The sequence below is a fragment of the Phyllobates terribilis genome, unplaced genomic scaffold (genome assembly GCF_046119375.1).
Source record: "Phyllobates terribilis strain yellow unplaced genomic scaffold, ASM4611937v1 Scaffold_9__5_contigs__length_417890890, whole genome shotgun sequence".
Classification (NCBI taxonomy): domain Eukaryota; kingdom Metazoa; phylum Chordata; class Amphibia; order Anura; family Dendrobatidae; genus Phyllobates; species Phyllobates terribilis.
The window spans coordinates 173,903,303-173,928,200 of NW_027362769.1; the positions used below are offsets into that span (position 1 = coordinate 173,903,303).

General features: G+C 44.6%; 1 protein-coding gene across 1 annotated transcript in view; it reads left to right on the forward strand.

The window, feature by feature from the left end:
• Positions 1 to 24,898, forward strand: part of LOC141161895 (sterol 26-hydroxylase, mitochondrial-like) — a 66,870-nt gene that overhangs the window by 19,212 nt on the left and 22,760 nt on the right. The window contains exons 2-4 of the mRNA XM_073647389.1: positions 8,506 to 8,696; positions 10,667 to 10,866; positions 20,834 to 21,031. Coding sequence (XP_073503490.1) covers positions 8,506 to 8,696; positions 10,667 to 10,866; positions 20,834 to 21,031 — 589 coding nt within the window. The remainder of the gene's footprint in view (positions 1 to 8,505; positions 8,697 to 10,666; positions 10,867 to 20,833; positions 21,032 to 24,898) is intronic.

Consider the following 24,898-nt stretch of genomic DNA (forward strand, 5'->3'; position numbering starts at 1 on the left):
ATGGAAATTTGGCGAAAATTTTGAAAATTTTGCAATTTTCAAAATTTGAATTTTTATGCCCTTAAATCAGAGAGCTATGTCACACAAAAGAGTTAATAAATAACATTTCCCACATGTCTACTTTACATCAGCACAATTTTGGAACCAAATTTTTTTTTTTGTTAGGGAGCTGTAAGGGTTAAAAGTTGACCAGCGATTTCTCATTTTTCCAACAAAATTTACAAAAACATTTTTTTAGGGACCACATCACATTTGAAGTCACTTTGAGAGGTCTTTATGACAGAAAATACCCAAAAGTGACACCATTCTAAAAACTGCACCCCTCAAGGTGCTCAAAACCACATTCAAGAACTTTATTAACCCTTCAGGTGCTTCACAGGAATTTTTGGAATGTGGAAGAAAAAAATGAACATTTAACTTTTTTCACAAAAATGTTACTTTAGACCCAATTTTTTTTATTTTCGGAGGGGTAACAGGAAAAAATGGACCCCAAAATTTGTTGTGCAATTTCCCCTGGGCACGCAGATACCCCATATGTGGGGAAAAAACACTGTTTGGGCGCACGGCAGGGCTCGGAAGGGAAGGAGCGCCATTTGACTTTTTGATTGTAAAATTTGCTTGAATAATTAGCGGACGCCATGTTGCGTTTGGAGAGCCCCTGATGTGCCTAAACAGTGGAAACCCCCTACAAGTGACCACATTTTGGAAACTAGACCCCCCAAGGCACCTATCTAGATGCATAGTGAGAACTTGGAACCCCTAGGTGCTTCACAAATTGATTCGTAAAAATGAAAAAGTATTTTTTTTCCCACTTTTTCATTTTTACGAATCAATTTGTGAAGCACCTGAGGGTTCCAAGTGCTCACTATGCATCTAGATTGGTGCCTTGGGGGGTCTAGTTTCCAAAATGGGGTCACTTGTGGGGGAGCTCCACTGTTTATGCACATCAGGGGCTCTCCAAACGCGACATGGTGTCCGCTAACAAATTGAATGGAAAATCGGCTCAAATTGTTAGCGGACACCATGTTGCGTTTGGAGAGCCCCTGATGTGCCTAAACAGTGGAAACCCCCCACAAGTGACCCCATTTTGGAAACTAGACCCCCCAAGGCACCTATCTAGATGCATAGTGAGAACTTGGATCCCCCAGGTGCTTCACAAATTGATTCGTAAAAATTTAAAAGTGGAAAAAAAAAACACTTTTTCATTTTTACGAATCAATTTGTGAAGCACTTGGGGGTTCCAAGTGCTCACTATGCATCTAGATAGGTGCCTTAGGTGGTCTAGTTTCCAAAATGGGGTCACTTGTGGGGGAGCTCCAATGTTTAGGCACACAGGGGCTCTCCAAACGCAACATGGTGTCCGCTAACAATTTGAGCCGATTTTCCATTCAATTTGTTAGCGGACACCATGTCGCGTTTGGAGAGCCCCTGATATGCCTAAACAGTGGAGCTCCCCCACAAGTGACCCCATTTTGGAAACTATACCCCTCAAGGATTTTATTAAGGGGTATAGTGAACATTTTGAACCCAGAGGTACGACACAGAATTTGATAACATTAGGTCATCATATTGAATAAGTTGTCATTAGTCTTGAGCGCAAGTGCTCGCTGCTTGAGTTTGCATCGGGTACTCAGGTATGCACCATGTATCACGGGTGCTCAAGTGAAATGCTCGAGTCCCCACCCGCATGTTTCACGGTTATTAGACACCCCCAAAAAAACATGCGGGGATCGCTCGTGCATGGCAGGCAATCCCCGCGAGGTTTTTTTGGCCGCGAAGAATATGGGGCGGAGACTCGAGCACCCGCGATACTCAGTGCATACCCGAGCACCCGATGCAAACTCAAGTAGCGAGCACTTGCGCTCAACACTAGTCGCCATATCGTCATCATTTTTTTTATTTTTTTACTTTTGAAAAAAAAAAAAAACAACCCCAGCCCTAGCGTTTATTTTTTACGCCGTTCCTTGTGCGGTATAAGTGATGAGATTACTTTATTCTTCGGGTCGGTGCGATTACAGCGATACCAGAATCATATCGGGTTTTTATGATTGACAGCTGTCACACACTAAAAGACACATATTTTGTAAAATCTAGTTTTTGCATCGCCATATTTTGGCCGACAGAGTCATGTGACAGCTTGTTTTTTGCGGGATGAGTTGACGTTGTTATTGGTGCCATTTTCAGGCACGTGACATTTTTTGATCGCTTTCTATTCCTATTTTTGGGAGAATAAACAAAAACCAACAATTCAGGAATTGTGTTTTTTTTACATTTTTTTATTCTGCTCCGGGTGTGGTAAAATTGATAAGGTAGCTTTATTCTTCGGGTCAGTACGTTTACAGCGGTACCACATTTATATAGTTTTTTATGTTTTGGCGCTTTTACACAATAAAAGCTGTTTTATAGAAAAAATTATTCTTTTGAATCGCTTTATTCTGAGAGCTGTAACTTTTTGATTTTTCGGATGATGGAACTGTATGGCAGCTTGTTTTTTGCGGAACGAGATGACGCTTTCAGCCATACCATTTTTATTTACATTCGTCTTTTTGATCGCGTGTTATTCCATTTTTTGTTTGGCGGTATGATGATAAAGCATTGTTTTTTATTTATTTTTTTTACCGTATTCACTGAAGGGGTTAACTAGTGGAACAGTTTTATAGGCCAGGTCTTTACGGACGCGGCGATACCAAATATGTGTACTTTTATTGTTTGTTTGGTTTTTTTTTCATAATAATATTTATTGATGGGTACATTATATTTTTATTTTTAGTGGATTATTTTTTTTATTTTTTTTTAAATATTTTTACAATTTTTTTTTTTTTTTTTCACTTTTTGGGAGTTTTTTTACTTTTTTACTTTGTCCCACTATGGGACTTTCACTTTTTTTATTCTGATCGCCTGCACAGCATAGGTATGGAGCACCATCCCTGTCCCATGCAGGCAGTCAGCGCTGGACAGGGAGAAGATAGTTTGGAGATGCACTGCGCATGTCCAAACAATCTTCCTGCTGTCTGGTAACCCGGATGTTGTCATGATGACATCGGGTCGTCATGGCAACACCCGGGAAGCCGCGGCACACAGCGCTGGAGGCCGGAAGTGGAGGTGAGTATTGCGATCACCTCGCCTTGCCTCCGCAATGCTGCGATCGACTTCAAACGCAGCATTGCGGGAGTTAATGTGCTGGGTGCGGTGAGGGACCGCTCCCTGCACATAGTACCGGGCGTCAGCTGTGACAATCAGCTGACACCCGGCGGCGATCGCGCCCGCACAGCCTGTGTGCTCACGCGATCGCTATGACGTACTAATACGGGTCAGGCTCTTAAAGCCCAGGGCACTGACGCGTATTAGTACGTCATGGGCTTTAAAGGGGTTAAAGGAAAAAAAATCTTGCTGTTTACCATAAAAAAAATCTGGCAGTCCTACCTTCAGTTCGACAAAATGCGCTCCAGGACAGCTACTCACGTGTTGCTGGAGCTCGGCCACCTCCAAAGACAGTCCCTGCAGGCGTTGAGCCAACGCCTGAACCGACACCATGCTGATATCTGGATTTCTTTCCTAAGAGTGTTTTATTTTTTTCTTTGGGCTGGACTTACTGTTATGAACTGCTACAAGCACTAAGGAAAGATAGGAAAACTGTCCCTACAATAGAACTAAGCTGATTCCCTACGATGCAGCGGGGGACCTGTTCCTTGTGAACAGACCCGCCTAAGTCCTCAGCTAGTCTGAACACAGACCTATAGATATAAGGGAGGGGTCCCTACAAGAACTAAGGACTGGGATATAGTTGGACACCTCCTAGCAGAAATTGTAGCAGAGCAAAGACAAACAAAAAGTACTAGTGGTCAAAAGACCAAGCAAACTACAGAGTAAGGTACAAGGCACATGGCTAGCTTAAGAGTAAATGTAACACTGAAGTCCAGCAAGGCCAAAAGGGCGGAGCTGGATTATATAGGCAGAAAGTCATGTGACCAACAAAATAGAAAAAAACTAACAGGAGGGTTCTAACACTGGCATTGTTATGGCAGCTGGAGGTCACATGACCGCCTCCAGATCTGCCATATATGGTGTCCTGCTAGGCTCAGCCTGCAAACTGAGTCCAGCAGGGGACACAGTGTGAAACTGTCAGCAGTGGTCTCATACAATGTAATATATGTCTATTACATTGGATGAGATCAGTGATCAGAAAAATAAAAATTAATGTCCCATACAGGGACTAAGTAAAAATGTAAAAAAAAAGTCAAAAAAATGTTTTCAAACTGTTAAAAAAAATCACAAAATAAATAAAAATAAATAAATAAAATATTAAACCGATAAATCCGTATATTTATGCAAAAACAAAAAAAGTACACATATTTGGTATCGCCGCGTCCGAAACAACCCGAGCTATAAAACTGTCACACTAATTAACTCCTTCTGTGCACACCGTAATAAAAATAAATAAAAAATGGAGAAAAAAACTATGCTTTTTCCTCATATCGCCAAACAAAAAGTGGAAAAAAATGCGATCAAAAAGCAAAATGGAAATAAAAATGGTACCGCTGAAAACGGCATCTTGTTCTGCAAAAAAAAAGCCGCCGCCATACAGCTCCATCAGCCAAAAAATAAAAGTTATAGCGCTCCGAAAAAAGCGATGCAAAAAAAATATTTTTTCTTGTGTAAAAGCGCCAAAACATAAAAAAATATGCAGTAAGTGTAGTATCGCTGTAAACGTACTGACCCGAAGAATAATGCTGCCTTATCACTTTTACCACATGCAGAATGGCATAAAAACAAAACCTCAAAAAACAATTCCTGAATTATTGGTTTTTGTTAATTTTACCTCCCAAAAAATGGAATAGAAAGCGATCAAAAAATGTCATGTACCCAAAATTGGTACGAATAAAAATGTCAACTCGTCCCGCAAAAAACAAGCCATCACATTACTCTGTCGGCCGAAATATGGAAAAATTATAGCTCTCAAAATATGGCGATGCAAAAACTAGATTTTGCAAAAAAAAGCGTCTTTTAGTGTGTGACAGCTGTCAATCATAAAAACCCGATATAAATCTGGTATCTCTGTAATCGCACCGACCTGAAGAATAAAGTAATCTAATCAGTTATACCGCACGAGGAACGGCGTAAAAAATAAATAAAACCAATTCTTCACCTGCTACTGATTTGTTTATTATGTCTCCCAATGTGCTCACCACACATCTAGATAAGTTCCCTAAGGGGTCTAGTTTACAAAATAGTGTCACTTGTGGGGGGTTTCCACTGTTTAGGCACATCAGGGACTCCCCAAATGCAACATGGCGTCCGCTAATTATTCAAGCAAATTTTACATTCAAAAAGTCAAATGGCGCTCCTTTCCTTCCAAACCCTGCCGTGTGCCCAAATAGTGGTCAGGAGAAATTGCACAACAAATTTCATGGTGCAATTTTTCCTATTACCCTTATGATAATGCAAAATTAGGGGATGAAAAACATTTTTGTGTGAAAAATGTGAAATTTTTTTTTTTACAGCTCAATATTATAAACTTCTGTGAAGCACCTTGGGGTTCAAGGTGCTCACCACACATCTAGATAAGTTCCCTAAGGGGTCTAGTTTTCAAAATGGTGTCACTTGTGGGGGGTTTCCACTGTTTAGGCACATCAGGAGCTCTCCAAACGCAACATGGCATCTGCTAATTATTCAAACAAATTTTACATTCAAAAAGTCTAATGGCGCTCCTTCCCTTCCGAACCCTGCCGTGCGCCAAAACAGTGGTTTTCCCTCACATATGGGGTATCAGCGCGCTCAAGAGAAATTGCACAAAAAATGTTGGGGTCCATTTTTTCCTGTTACCCCTGCGAAAATAAAAAAAATTGGGTCTAAAGTAACATTTTTGTGAAAAAAGTTAAATGTTAATTTTTTTCTTCCACATTCCAAAAATTCCTGTGAAGCACCTGAAGGGTTAATAAAGTTCTTGAATGTGGTTTTGAGCACCTTGAGGGGTGCAGTTTTTAGAATGGTGTCACTTTTGGGTATTTTCTGTCATAAAGACCCCTCAAAGTGACTTCAAATATGATGTGGTCGCTAAAAAAATGTTTTGTAAATTTTGTTGGAAAAATGAGAAATCGCTGGTCAACTTTTAACCCTTATAGCTCCCTAACAAACAAAAAATTTTGGTTCCAAAATTGTGCTGATGTAAAGTAGACATGTGGGAAATGTTATTTATTAACTCTTTTGTGTGACATATCTCTCTGATTTAAGGGCATGAAAATTCAAAGTTAGAAAATTGCAAAATTTTCAAAATTTTCGCCAAATTTCCGATTTTTTCACAAATAAGCGCAAGCGATATCGAAGAAACTTTACCACTATCATGAAGTACAATATGTCACGAAAAAACAGTCTCAGAATCAGGGGGATCCATTGAAGAGTTCCAGAGTAATTACTTCATAAAGTGACAGTGGTCAGAATTGAAAAAATTGGCCCGGTCACGAAGGCAAAAACAGGCTCTGGCGCGAAGTGGTTAAATAGCTGGATTTCTAGCTCTGTAATATGGAAAGGACCTGGCTGTATTCTGCAGTGCCAACAAGCAAATGGCACAGAAAAACTGTGTTCTCTGGATTGCTTTTTAAGCAAATAATCAGGATTAAGATAAAAAAAAATAATTCCTGGCCCCTGAGAGCTGAGGCTATTTCTACAATTATCTGTAAAAGCAGCAGCAGACAGAACTGAAATGGAGCCTCTTGTGCTATGTGCATTGCAGTCTGCTATATACCCTGCCTGCCTATATACACTGCCTGCCTGATATCCCTGCAGATGGATTAGTCCTCAGAAGGACTGTTTGTTAAGATGGATATGTGTAATGTACGGTTTTTCTCCCTACACTACCTAATACACAAGCAAATCTCTCCATAGCTCAGCAGCAGCTCTCCCTACACTGTCTGATCGGGAGTGACTGTGACGAGCATGGCGGCGCCAGGTCTGATATAGACCCGATGACGCTGTGCGGCCAGCCAATCACTGTAATGCCACAACCAACATGGCTACGGCATTACAGTGCATGGCAGGCAATCCCTGTATGTTCATTGGCTCTCTAAAGAGCGCCAAACATGCAGGGAGGGGACCCGAGCTCCCGCCCGAGCATCTCATAAGTACGCGGCGAGCTCCGAGCATCTCGAGTACTGAGATGCTCGGGCGAGTACCGAGTACTTGCGAGTATGCTCGCTCATCACTATTTTTAACACATTATTTGTTGTCCATAGATTTACATAGATATCACTAATGAGACTCCAAAGCTCAGTCTATGTGCTGTGCGTCAGCTCCCGATACTCTTCCTTTACTCATTATTGGTTCAGTTACTGTAGATTATAATCTGCTCTTTATGTATTGTTTCCCTGCTAAATTTATGCTTACATCCAACTAATCTGAACAATCACAGCTGCAGTGTAAAGCATAGAGGAGATCATAAGGCCATGTTGCCAAATGCAGAAACATTGTGTTTTCACTGCTGCATTTTTCTGCAGATGTCCAAACCAAAATATGCAACCGCGTACTGCGATTTTGCTCCAGATTTTTTGTGTGTGTTTTCTCCCTTTTGTAGATTTGACACAGCATTTTTTTTATGTATTTTTAATGCAGGCATATTGGGATTCTTCACTTAAAAAAGCAATTGCTCTTTTTACATGTGTTTCTTATGGCTCCACATAAAAGCCTATCAGAAACTTGCCAAAAAGCACAGTGTTCAATAGCGTCTTCGAATGCTCAGCGGCAGGAGTTTTTGTGAAATCAAATGTTAAATGCTGCATATTTTCTGTGCACAAAAAAACAAAGCAGATAAAACACAGCAAAAGAAAATGCATTTAAACTATGTGGAAAGCACTTTATAAGTAGATGATACTTTTGCTATGTTCACACAATGCAGTTTTTTTACACTATGATTTTTTTTTCCCATGATTTTCTAAGATGGCTGTAAAATTGTTGTAAAATATGCTGTGTGATCGTATTGTGTGGACATAGCCATAAAGTTGCTGAAAACCCAGCACTAAGCAATAAAATAGTTTCACGTATATATGATTTGTTTCAATAGCAAAGTAAGATGTAAAAATATGGCGTGCACACAGTACTGCCATAAATTGGTCAGAAATCAGTGGCATAGAGCACCAACATAAAACTGCCCCATGAATAGTGCCCTACAGTGTTCACATAATTCTGCCAGGCAAAACTCAAAGAACAGTAGCTTACAATACACACATAATGCAACAATGACTGCGCCAAACTATGAAACGAGTAGAAGACAAATAAGGATGGTAAATAGCGCCCACATAGCCCTGTCATCCACTAGCTTGAAAACGGTGCCATATTCTGCACAGATAATACTGACATATAGTGCCTATATAATACCGCCCATACAGTATTGCTATGTCAGTGACATACTGTGCGCACATAACACTGCCCTAATAGCAATGTCTGGATTTCATCTTCAGCGGAATTCCTTCTAAATATAAAGCCTTTGATATTTAATCTCTCTATATACATCAGCTAATATACAAGAAGCGCTATGGAGCATGGTGGAAGTCACAGATCGGCAAGTACAAGATGGTCAGCATCGCAGATCCAGCCATATTGGAAATGATGGTGCGACAGGAGGGCAAATACCCCCTGAGGAATGAGATCGACCTCTGGAGGCTTCACAGGGAAATTCGGAACGTTTCTTATGGACCTTTCACAGAGTGAGTTCAGTTCAGGAGAGGTTTGGAAACAATGTGACAAAAGCATAAAAGGTCTGCAACTTTCCAATACACTTTACATTTAGTTCCTCTGCTTCTTGTCAGTGAATGGAGATTCCTGTTTAGATCTAAGGGCTAAATATATGACTAGACTGAGCTGAATATGCCTCTCAGGTGAGAGTTTTCTACAATTGTATCCAGTTTAGATATTCTTCTGTGGACTCCAGACTGATACAATGTATCAGTGCGGGTAAAATGTAACAAACTGTAAGAAAAGATTTGTGCTGCTTATGAGTTTATCACACAAATAATTATATAGACTGGATACAACCTCAGCTGCCAGAAGTATTAGGTCTCAGATATAAGCTAGAATATTGTACTACAGCAGCAGAGATCCTGAAGAGGATGAAGATGTGATACAAAGTATATTAGATACTTAAAAGAAAGGGATCAGGGATATAGGAGGGACAGCATGAACAATATGAGATAGTAGAGGGACTAGTGTTGAGCGATACCTTCCGATATCGGGAAATATCGGATCGGATTGGATCGGGCCGATACCCAAAAAGTATCGGATATCGCCGATTCCGATACCGGAAACCAATGCAAGTCAATGGGACAGAAATATCGGAATGAAAATAAACCCTTTCTTTCCTTGTAGGTTAATTCTACATGAAGGAAAACAACTAACAATAATGTAGAATGTATTGGGGGAGGTGGTTGCCCAAATCGATGGGAACAGTGCTCACAGTGAAACATGAAAAGCCGGCAATTCAGCAGCGGCATACACCGGTACCCGACAAGTTAGAACAGAAAGAATAGAGCATCGCACATAGATTAGATAGATAGAAACATGTCAGTCACATATTACGGGGAACCCCTCGCCAATTTTTGTTTTAATAAATCCTTTATTTTAACACTAAATGACAAGTACAGTAATCAACACTGTCACTGTACTTCATATATATGTGACTGACATGTTTCTATCTATCTAATCTATGTGTGAAGCTCTATTCTTTCTATTCTAAATTGTCAGGTACCGATGCTGAATTGCTGGCCGGCTTTTTTAAAGAGACGGTGCATGAAAACACTATTATTTTTTTAAATAAATCCTTTAACACTAAATGACAAGTACAGTAACCAACACTGTCACTGTACTTCTTATATATGTGACTGACATGTTTCTATCTATCTAATCTATGTATGATTCTCTATTCCTTCTATTCTAAATTGTCGGGTACAGATGCTGAATTGCCGGCCGGCTTTCTTAAAGAGACGGTGCATGAAAACACTATTATTTTTTTAAATAAATCCTTTAACACTAAATGACAAGTACAGTAACCAACACTATCACTGTACTTCTTATATATGTGACTGACATGTTTCTATCTATCTAATCTATGTGTGAAGCTCTATTCTTTCTGTTATAAATTGAACCGGTATATGCCGCTGATGAATTGCCGGCTTTTCATGTTTCACTGTGAGCACTGTTCCCATCGATTTGGGCAACCACTGTAATGCCACAACCACCATGGCTGTGGCATTAACATCTTAAAAAAATATTAATTCCTGCTATTCCATTTAATTGTAATGTAAGGGAGATAATGTAATGTCAGCGCTTGACCAGGAGAATTCTCCCACGCTTGGCTGGCATTCTGATGACAGGCTGGATCGCAGCTGAGCGCTGCCATCCAGCTTGTCATCCTTCAGAGACACTGCAGAGCGCAGGCATTATGGGAACTTCCGATTCCGGTATTCGATATTGTAAAAGTATCGGAATTAAGTATTGGAACTCCGATACAGCGAATATCGGTCGATACCCGATATTTCAGTATCGGAATGCTCAACACTAAGAGGAACTCATTGTATTAGAGGAGTTTATGCGATTGCTAGTTTTGCAATTCTCCAAGTAGAATCGATACTTTGATTAATATCCAAGTATGAAATGATATGTCGATCTATTGTCACTCCAGGCACGGAGAGAAGTGGCGCGCTCTCAGGACAGTCCTAAACCAGAAGATGCTGAAGCCTAAAGAAGCGAAGAGCTACGCTGGAAGCATTAATGAGGTGATCTCAGACTTCATGGCCAGACTCCAGGACCTGCGCAGGCAGAGCCCGTCCGGCGAGACCGTCAGCGATGTGAATAACGAGCTGTACAGATTTGCTTTTGAAGGTATCAGTCGTTAAAAATATCAAAAGTATTTGGCATTATAGAGATATTTACCTACATCACATCAGCCGACTCAGGTCCGCAGGGGCTCTTCACCTGAGGGTGCCCTAAAAGTGACCTGTCACCCCAGGTCTACATGTTAGTGCTCCTGTATGAGTAGTTTGTCATTTTGAGTATTGTAAAAGGCTTCATCTGTCCTAGGGAATTTAAGATAAAAATTAATATCACCTTCTTTTCTTGTACCATAAATTAAAAAAAAACCAACATATTATTATTATTATAATTATTTAGTATTATAGTGCCATTTATTCTATGGTACTTTACATGTGAAAAAGGGTACAAAAACAATTACAATGATCTTTAACAAAACGTGATGGCGACTGGGAAAGGTGGTGCGAGGACCCTGCCCGCGTGGGCTCACAGTCTACAAGGGATGGGTGAGGATTAGTGTTGAGCGAGCACTAAAATGCTCGGGTGCTCGAAGCTCGGGCCGAGCTCACCTTGATACTCGGGTGCTCGACCCGAGCGACGAGCCCAATGTTAGTCTATGGGAGACCCGAGCATTTTTGCGGCGGCAGCCCCGGCAGTCTGTAGAAAGCCTAAAAAGTGCCCAAGACGATAGTGACAGTGCTCAAATGACATGGGGGCAGCATGGGGATCGCCCCTGGAAGCATTTTTGACCCCCAGGTCACTGCTGTCAACAACGTGGTCAGAGGTATTAAGCCACTTTTACGGACTCACAATAAAACGTTCAAAAATGAAACTGAAACTGCTTTCCTGTGAAATATGTTAAGGAACATCCTTTCCAGGATAAAGACTTGCGTATAAGGTAAAATAAATAACCGAAAACAAAAATACTCCTCCACACCTTGGGCTATGTTCACAAGTAGCATTTTTTATGCGTTTTTGCACTTTTGTATTGCTTTCAACCGTGACAAATGCATTCACTGGGAAATGTCATTTTAACATTTTACAACCTTATCTGGCAATGTGGTGTGTGACACATCAGACACATCGTGTTTCATTTATGAAGGAGGGACTCTGAAAGTCACAAAGCCTATTGTTATAGGGCCATCAGGCGGCCTTTACTATTCTTAAAGGGCCAGCAGTCGGCCCTCGCTGTTGTTAGAGAGCCATCAGTGCTGTGTGACACATGTATACAGTGCTGAAAAAACATGGGAACAGCATGGGGAAGACCCCTGGAAGCATCTCTGACACCCAGGTCACTGCCTAAAAGTGTGCCCATCAGAAGTGATCCTTGCCGCATCAGAAGATGCAGACTTGCAACTATCCCCGTGCAAGTCCTTGTCCCAGGGCAGTGTTCAATTGTACCTCCCCCATTCCTTGCAATGCAAGCGCAAGTATGCAGCCTGCCACCCACCCACCCCCAGGCTGCAATACCATACTGCTAGCTTGCTTGCACTTGAAATTGATCCTTTTAGGCATGTGGAGGCGGAATCTGGCCACCACGTCATGGCTGCGTCGGCGGCCTGGTATCCATACTCAGTCCCCAGCCGCCCTGCGGCCGGGTGTCCACGCTTGGTCCTCAGCCGCCAGGGGGCGGCCGGGTGTCCATACTCAGTCCCCAGCTGCCACGCGGCCGGGTGCCCACACACGGTCCCCAGCCGCCTGGGGGCGGCCGGGTGTCCATAAACGGTCCCCAGCCGCCCCTATTTGTCCCGGTGCGCCTTATACACAAGCGCACATACCAAAACATTACCTGTGCCCTCCCCAGTGCATTTAGTGGGAAGGACAGCCTAACCACAAACACGTGGACAAGTGAATGTGGCCAGGGATGGTTCATCTCACTGACGCCTTCACACTGGGTTAATATTGTGGAAGCCGGGACACAGTTGGACACTGGGATGCAACACGTCCTCCAGACATAGAGGATTGCGGGTCCTGGGTCAATCAGGCTTCAACACAAAGTTCAGAAGGTAGACAGCAGCAGTGGTGGGCCTCCTACACAACGAGTAAATTATTCATGATCATGAGGCCATCCATCTCCTTAGCTTTCTGTTCCTTAGAATGCAAGCGCATGTATGTAGTAGCGGCTAGGCCTGAGGTGGTCAGCGTTTTGGCGCATATCCTACCTCCTCTGAGGATTGCTGGATGTTTTCCTGCTACTATCCCAGTTCTATGACTCCCGTTAAAACAAAGCTTCAGGTGATGAATGATGGATGAGGTGGTGGTAAAGGAGAAAGAGCAGGAGGAACAGGGACCATTCACATCAATATCAGGCCAGTCAACCACACATGTCTTGTAGGATATGTTTCTGTAACAAAAGGAGCGGTTCGGCTACACAGTTATAGGGCATACAGTGAGTGCAATGACTACCAAAAATTTTGAGGCACTCCAATACCCCTTGGAAGTGACATGGAGGTCAGAGGGCCTTAACTAAACCATTTTTTCCATTTATAGCAACTGGGTCTCCTGTACACTGTTGGCCTAAGCAGTGAATGGAAGGCTTTCCAAAAATTATGAGGAACTGCAATGCCCCTTGAAACAGACGTGGATTACAGCGTACTAAAAACCTTCTACCCATTATTGGGGAGTGGGTCTCCCTTAGTGTTCGCCTATGCATTGAAAAGCAAAAGCTGACTAAAATTAGGAGGAAATGCAATGCCCGTTGGAAGAGTCGTGGAGGTTAGAGTTAATTAAAAACAACAGTTCAATGCCCCTTGGAAGAGCTGTGGAGTTCAGAGTGGTTTAACTGGACGGTTTTAATGCCCCTTGGAAGAGACGTGGAGGTCAGAGTGGTTTAACAAGATGGTTTTAATGCCCCTTGGAAGAGACGTGGAGGTCACAGTGGAATAAAAAGACAATATCAATGCCCCGTGGAAGAGACGTGGAGGTCACAGTAGCTTAACAAGACGATTTTAATGCCCCTTACAAGAGCCATGCAGTACAGCATATGAAAAACATTATTTCCATTATTGGGGAGTGGGTCTCCCACAGTCTTTGCTTATGCCTTCCAAGCAAAAGCTGCCAAAAATTAGGACGGAGGAACTTGCAATTCTGGCAACACGGACCATGGTCACCCTGGTGGTATAGTGGTGGTGGAGGCTGAGGATAAGGAGAAGAGCAAAATACAGCCGAAATGAGGAAGCGTATACCCATGTGTGGGTGTGAAGCGGTGCATGGGAATACACCTCCCGAAACAACACAGTGGATTTGACTTTATGTTACTCTGCTGTCATTTGTTGGTGATGAGAAGTCTGGCCCAATCCAGCCCTTGTTCATTTTGATAGGGGTCAGCTTGTCAGCATTGTCAGTTGACGGGCGAGTGCGCTTATCAGTTATAATTCCCCCAGCGGCACTAAAAACACGCACTGATAACACGCTAGCGGCAGGGCAGGCCAGGACCTCCAAGGTGTACAGAGCGAGTTCATTCCAAGTGTCCAGCTTGGATACCCAATAATTATAAGGCACAGAGGAATCACGGAGGACGCTGGTACGGTCGGCAAGGTACTCCCTCACCATCTTTTGAAACGTTCCACTCCTTGTGAGAGTACCCTGCGCCTCAGGGCCTGTAAGCTGGGCAGGTCTCAGAAAACTGTGCCAGAATGTTGACAGTGTTCCCCTGCCTCTGCTGGATTGGAGTTGCGTCTCTCTCGCCTGTACGCCTCGGTTGGTCAACGAACTGTGACCTCTGCTGCTAGCGTGTTCAGATGGGAATTTTTTTAACAGTTCTGCAGCAAGGGCCTTCTGGTACTGCCCCATTTTTGTAGACCTCTCCACCTCAGGAATAAGAGAGTGACAGTTGTACAGGTACTACCATCTACAGCACATGATACCAGCTCCTGTTCTTCCTCCTCCTCTCCCCCATTGTCCTCCTATGCACGTTGGGATGAGATGAGGCTGGGCTGTGTGTAATCGCCCGCTACGGCTTCTTGATCCATCTCATCATACTCTGGCTGCAATGCCTCCTCTTTAATTCTCTGCAGAGAGCGTTGCAAAAGACTGAGAAGTGGGATGCTGATGCTAATGACGGCGTCATCGCCACTCACCATCTTGGTGGACTCCTCAAAGTTTGTCAGGATGGTACATATGTCAGACATCCAGGTCCACTCCTGAGGTCTTATGTGTGGAGTCTGACCTGTTGCAGCTGGTACTCCACAACTGCTCTCTTCTGCTGACAAATCCTTAGCAACATGTGGAGGGTAGAGTTCCAACGTGTGGGGACATCACACACCAGTCGGTGTGCGGGAAGCTGCAAACGCTGCTGCAGCGCAGCAAGGGCGACGGAAGCTCTAGCCGACTTCCGAAAATGAGCTGACAGGCGGCGTACTTTGACAAGCAGATCTGGCAACTCGGGGCATGATTTAAGAAACCGCTGAACCACGAGGTTAAGCACATGAGCTAGGCATGGTACGTGTGTGATCTCGCCTCACCTCAGAGCCGCCACCAGGTTACGGCCATTGTCACACACTACCATGCCTGGATGTAGGTTCAGCGGTCTCAGCCACAGATCTGCCTGCTCTTTCACAGCTGTCCACAACTCACAAGCAGTGTGAGGTTTATCACCTAATCTTATGAGTTTCAGCACAGCCTGTTGCCGCTTGGCTGAGGCAGTACTGCAGTGCTTCCAGCTTGTAACTAATGTGGTGATATCTGAGATGGAGGCTGAACATGAGGAGGAGGAGGAGGATGATGCGCAGGAGCTGTACACTGTGGGGGCAATTCTTACTGACATAGGGCCCGCAATCCTCGGTGTGGGGAGGATGTGTTCCGTCCCAAGGTCCGACTGGGTCCCAGCTTCCACTATGTTTACCCAGTGTGTCGTCAGGGAGTTGTACCATCCCTGGCCACAAGCACTTGTCCACGTGTCCGTTGTCAGGTGGACTCTCCCAGTAACTGCGTTGTTGAGGGCACGGCAGATTGTTTTGGGACAAGTGCTTTTGTAGTGCGGGGATGGCACACCGGGCAAAATAGTGTCGGCTGGGGACCGAGTACCGAGGGACGGCCACCGCCATAAGGTTGCGGAAGGATTCCGTCTCCACCAGCCTAAAAGGCAGCATTTCCAATGCAAGCAGTCGTGAAATGTGCGAATTTAAGACTGTGGCCTGTGGGGGAGTTGGCTGCGAATTTGCGCTTTCGTTCAAAGCTCCGGGATATGGACAATTGAACGCTGCGGTGGGACGTGGAAGTTAATGCTGTTTCTTGAAAAACTGCCATAACAAGTGAAGACTGAGAGGAGAGGGCATCTTTGCATGCAGTATGGACAGGGGATTGCCTTGCACGCACAACAGGGGGTTCTCTTACACGCACAACAGCGGAAGAAGCAGTGGTGAAACCTGCTGACACTGGTCGTGGACCCTGGGGTTCACCCCACAAAGTCGGGTGCTTTGCTGCCATGTGCCTGATCATGCTGGTGGTGGTCAGGCTGGTAGTTTTGTCACCCCTGCTGATGCTGGCCTGGCAGGTGGTACAAATGGCCTTTTTGGGGTTATCAGCAGAGTCTTTAAAAAAATTCCAGACTCTGGAAGACCTACCGCTTGTACTGGCAACGTCCCTCGTGTTGGTGTTACGGGGAACTGTTGCCCGCCTTCTGTGTGCGGCCACCACACTGCTTCTTCCTGCCTGTTGGGGTACTCTGCCTCCCTCCCCCTGTGTGCTGCTGGCCTCGCTCTGCGTGTCCTCCTGCCACATTGGGTTAGTTACTAGATCATCCACCACCTCCTCCTCTTCCACTTCCGCACCACGGTCCTCCTCCTCACTTCGTGGCAATTGTGTCTCGTCATCATCCACCTCTTGTGACAAATTGCCAGCGTCGACTTCCTGTGGCCGTGGCTGTTCAAATATTTGGCTATCGCTACATGGGATCTCCTCTTTCACCACTTCAAGCGGAGCAGGCGAGGGGCACAAATATGGAAATGGACCAGTGAACAGCTCTTCAGAGTGTCCAACTGTGGGATCAGTTGCTGTCTGACGACACTCGGCATGATGGGATGAAGGAGCATCAGGGTGAGGAGGAGTATGCAGTCGAGACTCACGGCTACTAACACTTGACCGTGTGGAAGACAGACCGAAGATGGTGGTGCCCAGGTGACTGGAAGTATTATCTGCTATTGCACATACCCTTAGGGTTTTGAACTGGAGTCTCTGGGCAATAGGGAGCCAGTGAAGGGATTGACAGAGAGAAGAGGCCGGGGAATAACGGAGGTGACAGGTGGATTAGTCAGACAACAGAGTTTACGATAGATTGGAGGGGTGCGAGAGTGTTAGAAGGGAGGCCACAGAGCAGGAGGTTGCGGTAGTCGAGGTGGGAGATGATGAGGGCGTGCACTAGTGTTTTTGCAGATTTGTGGTTGAGGAATATGCGGATCCGGGAGATATTTTTGAGTTGGAGTCGGTAGGAAGTGGAAATGTCTTGGATATGTGGTTTGAAGGAGTGATCAGAGTCCCAGGTTACCCCGAGGCAGCGAGCTTACGGGATTGGGGAGAGTGAACAGCCATTGACGTTGATAGATAGGTCAGATGGGGGGGATGAATGGGAAGGTGGAAAGATGATGAATTTGGTTTTATCCATGTTACGTTTTAGAAATCTGGCAGAGAAGGATGAGATAGTGGACAGACATTGTGGGATTCTGGTTAGTAAGGAGGTGATATCGGGTCCAGAGAGGTAGATCTGTGTGTTGTCAGAATAGAGGTGATACTGAAAGCCGTGAGACTCTATGAGCTGTCCCAGGCCAAAGGTGTAGATGGAGAAGAGCAGGGGTCCTAGGATTGAACCTTGGGGGACACCGACAGGGGGCGAGATGAGGAGGTGGTGTGTGAGTGGGAGACACTGAATGTGCTGTCTGTTAGGTATGAGGACATCCAGGATAGGACCAAGTCTGTGATGCCAAGAGATGAGAGAGTTTGTAGTAAGAGGGAATGGTCCGCTGTGTCAAAGACAGATGCAGGTCTAGGAGGAGGAGGACAAAGTAGTGTCGCTTGGATTTGGCGGTCAGTAGGTCGTTGGTGACTTTAGTCAGGGCATTTGCAGTAGAATGGTGCGGTCAGAAGCCAGACTGGAGGTGGTCAAAGAGGGAGCAGGAGGAGAGGTACGTGGACAGTTCAGAGTGGACATTTTGTTCCAGTAGTTTTGAGGCATAAGGGAGAAGTGATATGGGGCAGTAGCTTGTCAGAGGGTCAAGGGAGGGCTTTTTGAGGATGGGTGTAATCAAGGCATGTTTGAAGCATGAGGGGAAAACACCAGTTGTTAGTGACAGGTTGAAGAGGTGGGTTAGGATTGGGATGAAGATAGTGGTAAGGTTGGGGATGAGGTGGGACGGGATTGGGTCAAGTTCACAGGTGGTGAGGTGTGATTTGGAGAGTAAGGAGGAAAGTTGATGTTCCGTAATGGTGGAGAAGCTGGTTTTGGAGCAGGAGGATTGAGTAGGTCTGAGGAGGGGCTGGGGGGACTTGAGGCAAAAGCTTTGTCTGATGGTGTCAATCTTCTGCTTGAAGAATGAGGCAAAGTCTTCAGCTGAGATGAGAGGAGAGGGAGGAGGCGCTGGGGGGGGGCGGAGGAGAGAATTGAAGGTGTTGAATAGCTGTTTAGGGTTGTGAGACAGTGAGGATATGAGAGATGAGAAGTATGTTTGTTTTTCTGCAGTGAGTGTGGACTTGAAGGTAGTGAGGGACTGTTTGAATGCATTAAGTGCTCATTGGAGTGGTACCTTTTCCATCTACGCTCAGCAACTCTGGAGGCCCGTCGCAGTTCTTTGGTTAGGCTGGTGTGCCAGGGTTGCCTGTTGATAGTGCGAGCTTTTGTATGTGTGAGGGGGGAGACCGAATCGAGAGCTGCAGCTTTTGTAGTGTTATATAAAGCAGCAGCAACATCTGCATTGTGTAAGGAACTTATGTCTATAAGAGGGAGGAGGGATTCAGAGAGTGAGTGTAGGTCAAGGTGTTTGAGGTTTCTGCGAGGGTGTGCAAGTTTGTGGAGTGGAGATTGTTGCCCTGGAGAGGAGAGGGTAGAGAATGTAAGTAGGTTGTGGTCAGAAAGAGGGAGAGGTGAGACAGGGAGCAGAGGCGGGTGAAGATGAGGTCCAGTGTGTGGCCATCTTTGTGAGTGGCTGTGGAAGACCATTGGGTAAAACCAAAGGAGGAAGTGAGGGATAAAAGCTTAGAGGCAGCTGAGAGGGAAGTGTCGATGGGGATGTTGAAGTCACCCATGATGATAGAGGGGATGTCAGTGGAAAGGAAATGAAGTAGCCAGGTGGTTAAGTGGTCTAAGAAGGTGGTGGCTGGTCCTGGGGGCAGTAAATGACAGCCAGTTGGAGGTTGGAGGGGGAGTAGATTCGCACCCAGTGCACCTCAAAAAAGGGGAGAGTAACGGAGGGTGGCAGTAGGATTTGGGTGATGGAGCAGTTATCTGGCAGGAGAAAACCTACTCTTCCACCATGCTTGCCAATGGAGCGGGGGGTGTGGGAAAGGTGGAATCCACCGTACGAAAGTGCAGCTGGAGAGGCCATGTCAGAGGGGGTGAACCAGGTTTCGGTGATGCCGAGGAAGGAAATTTTGTTGAAAAGTGATGAAAAGATCGTGGATGTAGGAAAGTTTGTTACAGACGGAGCGAGCCTTCCATAGAACTCCTGTTAGTGGGACTGGGGAAGCGGGGGCTGGGCGGATGTGTATGAAGTTAGAAGGGTTGTGAGAGTTTGTGATAGATCGTGGATAGGAGGTGGAAGTGACTGTGGAGATGTGGTGAGGAGGGCCAGGATTTGGGGAGATAATCACCAGCCGTGAGGAGAAGCAGAGAAAGTGTTATTAGGTGGGAGCAGGAGAGGGCATGAAATGGCTGTTTGTGCTTAGAGACATAGAACTGAATGTTGAGGAATAGTTCTGAGGAGGAGGTGAGGTGGATGGGGAGAATGGAGGGAGAGATGAAGAGTTTTTTGCTAGGTGTAGGGATTAGGGGTGGTTGTAAAAAGTGAAGGATTATGGGGGTGAGAGTGAAAACAAACACAAACATTGTTTACTGTGTCCAAGTATCCAGTTCCCTTCAGGTTCAATTCAGGTATAATTCATATTTCTCACACTTAAGCAATACACTTAAGGCAATGCACTACAGGCACGTCTATAGCAGACTCCTTGCTCACAATATACTGTATATAAGTAATATGAAGTAATGAAATATGATTATTTAACTCGCTTTAAAGAAAAAAAAAGCCAGAATCACATTTTTTGGGCTGCATTGCTTTCCCAAAAATATAAAACAAAAAGTGATCAAAAAGTTTTTGCTAACTTCATAACCACACTGACCTTTAGGTTAAACGTGTAAGGTCGTAACAAAACCCTGCACATGCTCTTCATTCATTCTATATGGGACTACACTCAGCGTCTCCAGCACTCTCATAGGTTGGAAACTTTTGGCAGTCCACTAAAGGATGAGGATCACACATGCGCGGTCACTGCTTGATTCTGATGGGCATTTTGGAGCCCTGTTCTTGGGATCAGTAGGCTCCTTTGGTTCTGTTAAAACTGTAAATGATGGGTACAGCCTTCTAAAAATGCCCTAAAAACACCCCAAAAAGTATGTGTGAAAATATCCTAAAGGGAATTTGCTCTATAAAAAAAATACATATTGTAAGTATTAACACTTCTTTAATCAGCATTCACCCCTCCAGATCACCCCAAAATTCTATTTATTGTGTATGTTTGCTTTTTCAGTATCTTTTTATGGTAATTAATTTCAAGGGAACCTGTCACCTAGCTACTGATAGTTAGAACTTTGGAATGCAGTTTGCAAAAACTTACCGAGTGATGGGAGCAGGTTTTGTAGTCCATCTCCAAATCACAGGAAAAGATATAGGTTAAAGACATAATATTCTGGCTGCTGCCACTAAGGGGAGCTCACTGTGTACTGTGTTATTATAGGGTGCCCCGGTATACGCAGTAGGCAGTAAGCTCCACAGCTCCCCCTAGTGGCTGCAGACAGCGCGATATGTATCACTATTCTCTGACCTCGTCTCTCCAGGAGTCTCCTACATCGTGTTTGAGACCAGGATCGGCTGTTTGGAGAAAGAAATTCCCCCCGAAACCCAAAGGTTTATAGATTCCATCTGCCAAATGTTCAAGAATTTGGTCTTTGTGACCTACATGCCCGAGTGGACGAGGCGAGTCTTCCCCTACTGGAACCTCTACATGGAAGGCTGGGACAATATATTCAATTTCGGTAAGTCATTCATTATATCCGCAGTACATGATGGGGGATGTAGTCCTGGGCGGCTGCCTGATGCTGTATCACGTATGTCATACTCAGATTAACTAGACCGTATCACACATGAGCATAGATACATTGTACAATGTCATACATGAGGAGATTAGATACACGGCTCAGTAGACAGTATCACCCATGGTAGGATTAGATACACAGCTCAGCAGACAGTAGCAAACATGGTAAGATTAGATACATGGCTCAGCTGACAGTATCACACAGGAGAGGATTAGATACACGGCTCAGCTGGCAGTATCACACAGGATAGGATTAGATACACAGCTCAGTAGACAGTATCACACAGGATAGGATTAGATACACAGCTCAGAAGACAGTATCACACAGGATAGGATTAGATACACAGCTCCGTAGACAGTGTCACACAGGATAGGATTAGATACACGGCTCAGCAGACAGTATCACACAGGATAGGATTAGATACACGGCTCAGCAGACAGTATCACACAGGATAGGATTAGATACATGCCTCCGTAGACAGTATCACACAGGATAGGATTAGATACACAGCTTCGTAGACAGTGTCACACAGGATAGGATTAGATACACAGCTCTGTAGAGAGTATCACACAGGATAGGATTAGATACACAGCTCCGTAGACAGTATCACACAGGATAGGATTAGATACACGGCTCAGCAGACAGTATCACACATGATAGGATTAGATACACGGCTCAGCAGACAGTATCACACAGGATAGGATTAGATACACGGCTCAGCAGACAGTATCACACAGGATAGGATTAGATACACGGCTCAGCAGACAGTATCACACAGGATAGGATTAGATACACGGCTCAGCAGACAGTATCACACAGGATAGGATTAGATACACGGCTCAGCAGACAGTATCACACAGGATAGGATTAGATACACGGCTCAGCAGACAGTATCACACAGGATAGAATTAGATACACTTCTCCGTAGACAGTATCACACAGGATAGGATTAGATACACAGCTTCGTAGACAGTGTCACACAGGATAGGATTAGATACACAGCTCTGTAGAGAGTATCACACAGGATAGGATTAGATACACAGCTCCGTAGACAGTATCACACAGGATAGGATTAGATACACGGCTCAGCAGACAGTATCACACATGATAGGATTAGATACATGGCTCAGCAGACAGTATCACACAGGATAGGATTAGATACACGGCTCAGCAGACAGTATCACACAGGATAGGATTAGATACACGGCTCAGCAGACGGTATCACACAGGGTAGGATTAGATACACGGCTCAGCAGACAGTATCACACAGGATAGAATTAGATACACGGCTCAGCAGACAGTATCACACAGGATAGAATTAGATACACTTCTCCGTAGACAGTATCACACAGGATAGGATTAGATACACAGCTTCGTAGACAGTGTCACACAGGATAGGATTAGATACACAGCTTCGTAGACAGTGTCACACAGGATAGGATTAGATACACAGCTCTGTAGAGAGTATCACACAGGATAGGATTAGATACACAGCTCCGTAGACAGTATCACACAGGATAGGATTAGATACACGGCTCAGCAGACAGTATCACACATGATAGGATTAGATACATGGCTCAGCAGACAGTATCACACAGGATAGGATTAGATACACGGCTCAGCAGACAGTATCACACAGGATAGGATTAGATACACGGCTCAGCAGACAGTATCACACAGGATAGGATTAGATACACGGCTCAGCAGACAGTATCACACAGGATAGGATTAGATACACGGCTCAGCAGACAGTATCACACAGGATAGGATTAGATACACGGCTCAGCAGACAGTATCACACAGGATAGAATTAGATACACGGCTCAGCAGACAGTATCACACAGGATAGAATTAGATACACTTCTCCGTAGACAGTATCACACAGGATAGGATTAGATACACAGCTTCGTAGACAGTGTCACACAGGATAGGATTAGATACACAGCTCTGTAGAGAGTATCACACAGGATAGGATTAGATACACAGCTCCGTAGACAGTATCACACAGGATAGGATTAGATACACGGCTCAGCAGACAGTATCACACATGATAGGATTAGATACATGGCTCAGCAGACAGTATCACACAGGATAGGATTAGATACACGGCTCAGCAGACAGTATCACACATGATAGGATTAGATACATGGCTCAGCAGACAGTATCACACAGGATAGGATTAGATACATGGCTCAGCAGACAGTATCATACATGATAGGATTAGATACACGGCTCAGCAGACAGTATCACACAGGATAGGATTAGATACACAGCTCAGCAGACAGTATCATACAGGATAGGATTAGATACACAGCTCAGCAGACAGTATCACACAGGATAGGATTAGATACATGGCTCAGCAGACAGTATCACACAGGATAGGATTAGATACACAGCTCAGCAGACAGTATCACACATGATAGGATTAGATACACAGCTCAGCAGACAGTATCACACAGGATCAGGATAGGATTAGATACACGGCTCCGTAGACAGTATCACACAGGATAGGATTAGATACACAGCTCAGCAGACAGTATCACACAGGATAGGATTAGATACACAGCTCCGTAGACAGTGTCAAACAGGATAGGATTAGATACACAGCTCCGTAGACAGTATCACACAGGATAGGATTAGATACACAGCTCCGTAGACAGTATCACACAGGATAGGATTAGATACACGGCTCAGCAGACAGTATCACACAGGATAGGATTAGATACACAGCTCCGTAGACAGTATCACACAGGATAGGATTAGATACACGGCTCAGCAGACAGTATCACACAGGATAGGATTAGATACACAGCTCAGCAGACAGTATCAGGATAGGATTAGATACACGGCTCCGTAGACAGTATCACACAGGATAGGATTAGATACACGGCTCCGTAGACAGTTTCACACAGGATAGGATTAGATACACAGCTCAGCAGACAGTATCACACAGGATAGGATTAGATACACAGCTCCGTAGACAGTGTCAAACAGGATAGGATTAGATACACAGCTCCGTAGACAGTATCACACAGGATAGGATTAGATACACAGCTCAGCAGACAGTATCACACAGGAGAGGATTAGATACACGACTCAGCAGACAGTATCACACAGGATAGGATTAGATACACGGCTCAGCAGACAGTATCACACAGGATAGGATTAGATACACGGCTCAGCAGACAGTATCACACAGGAGAGGATTAGATACACAGCTCCGTAGACAGTATCACACAGGATAGGATTAGATACACGGCTCAGCAGACAGTATCACACAGGATAGGATTAGATACACGGCTCAGCAGACAGTATCACACAGGATAGGATTAGATACACAGCTCAGCAGACAGTATCACACAGGAGAGGATTAGATACACAGCTCCGTAGACAGTATCACACAGGATAGGATTAGATACACGGCTCAGCAGACAGTATCACACAGGATAGGATTAGATACACAGCTCCGTAGACAGTATCACACAGGATAGGATTAGATACACGGCTCCGTAGACAGTGTCACACAGGATAGGATTAGATACACAGCTCCGTAGACAGTATCACACAGGATAGGATTAGATACACAGCTACGTAGACAGTATCACACAGGATAGGATTAGATACACGGCTCAGTAGACAGTATCACACAGGATAGGATTAGATACACAGCTCAGCAGACAGTATCACACAGGAGAGGATTAGATACACGGCTCAGCAGACAGTATCACACAGGATAGGATTAGATACACAGCTACGTAGTCAGTATCACACAGGATAGGATTAGATACACGGCTCAGTAGACAGTAT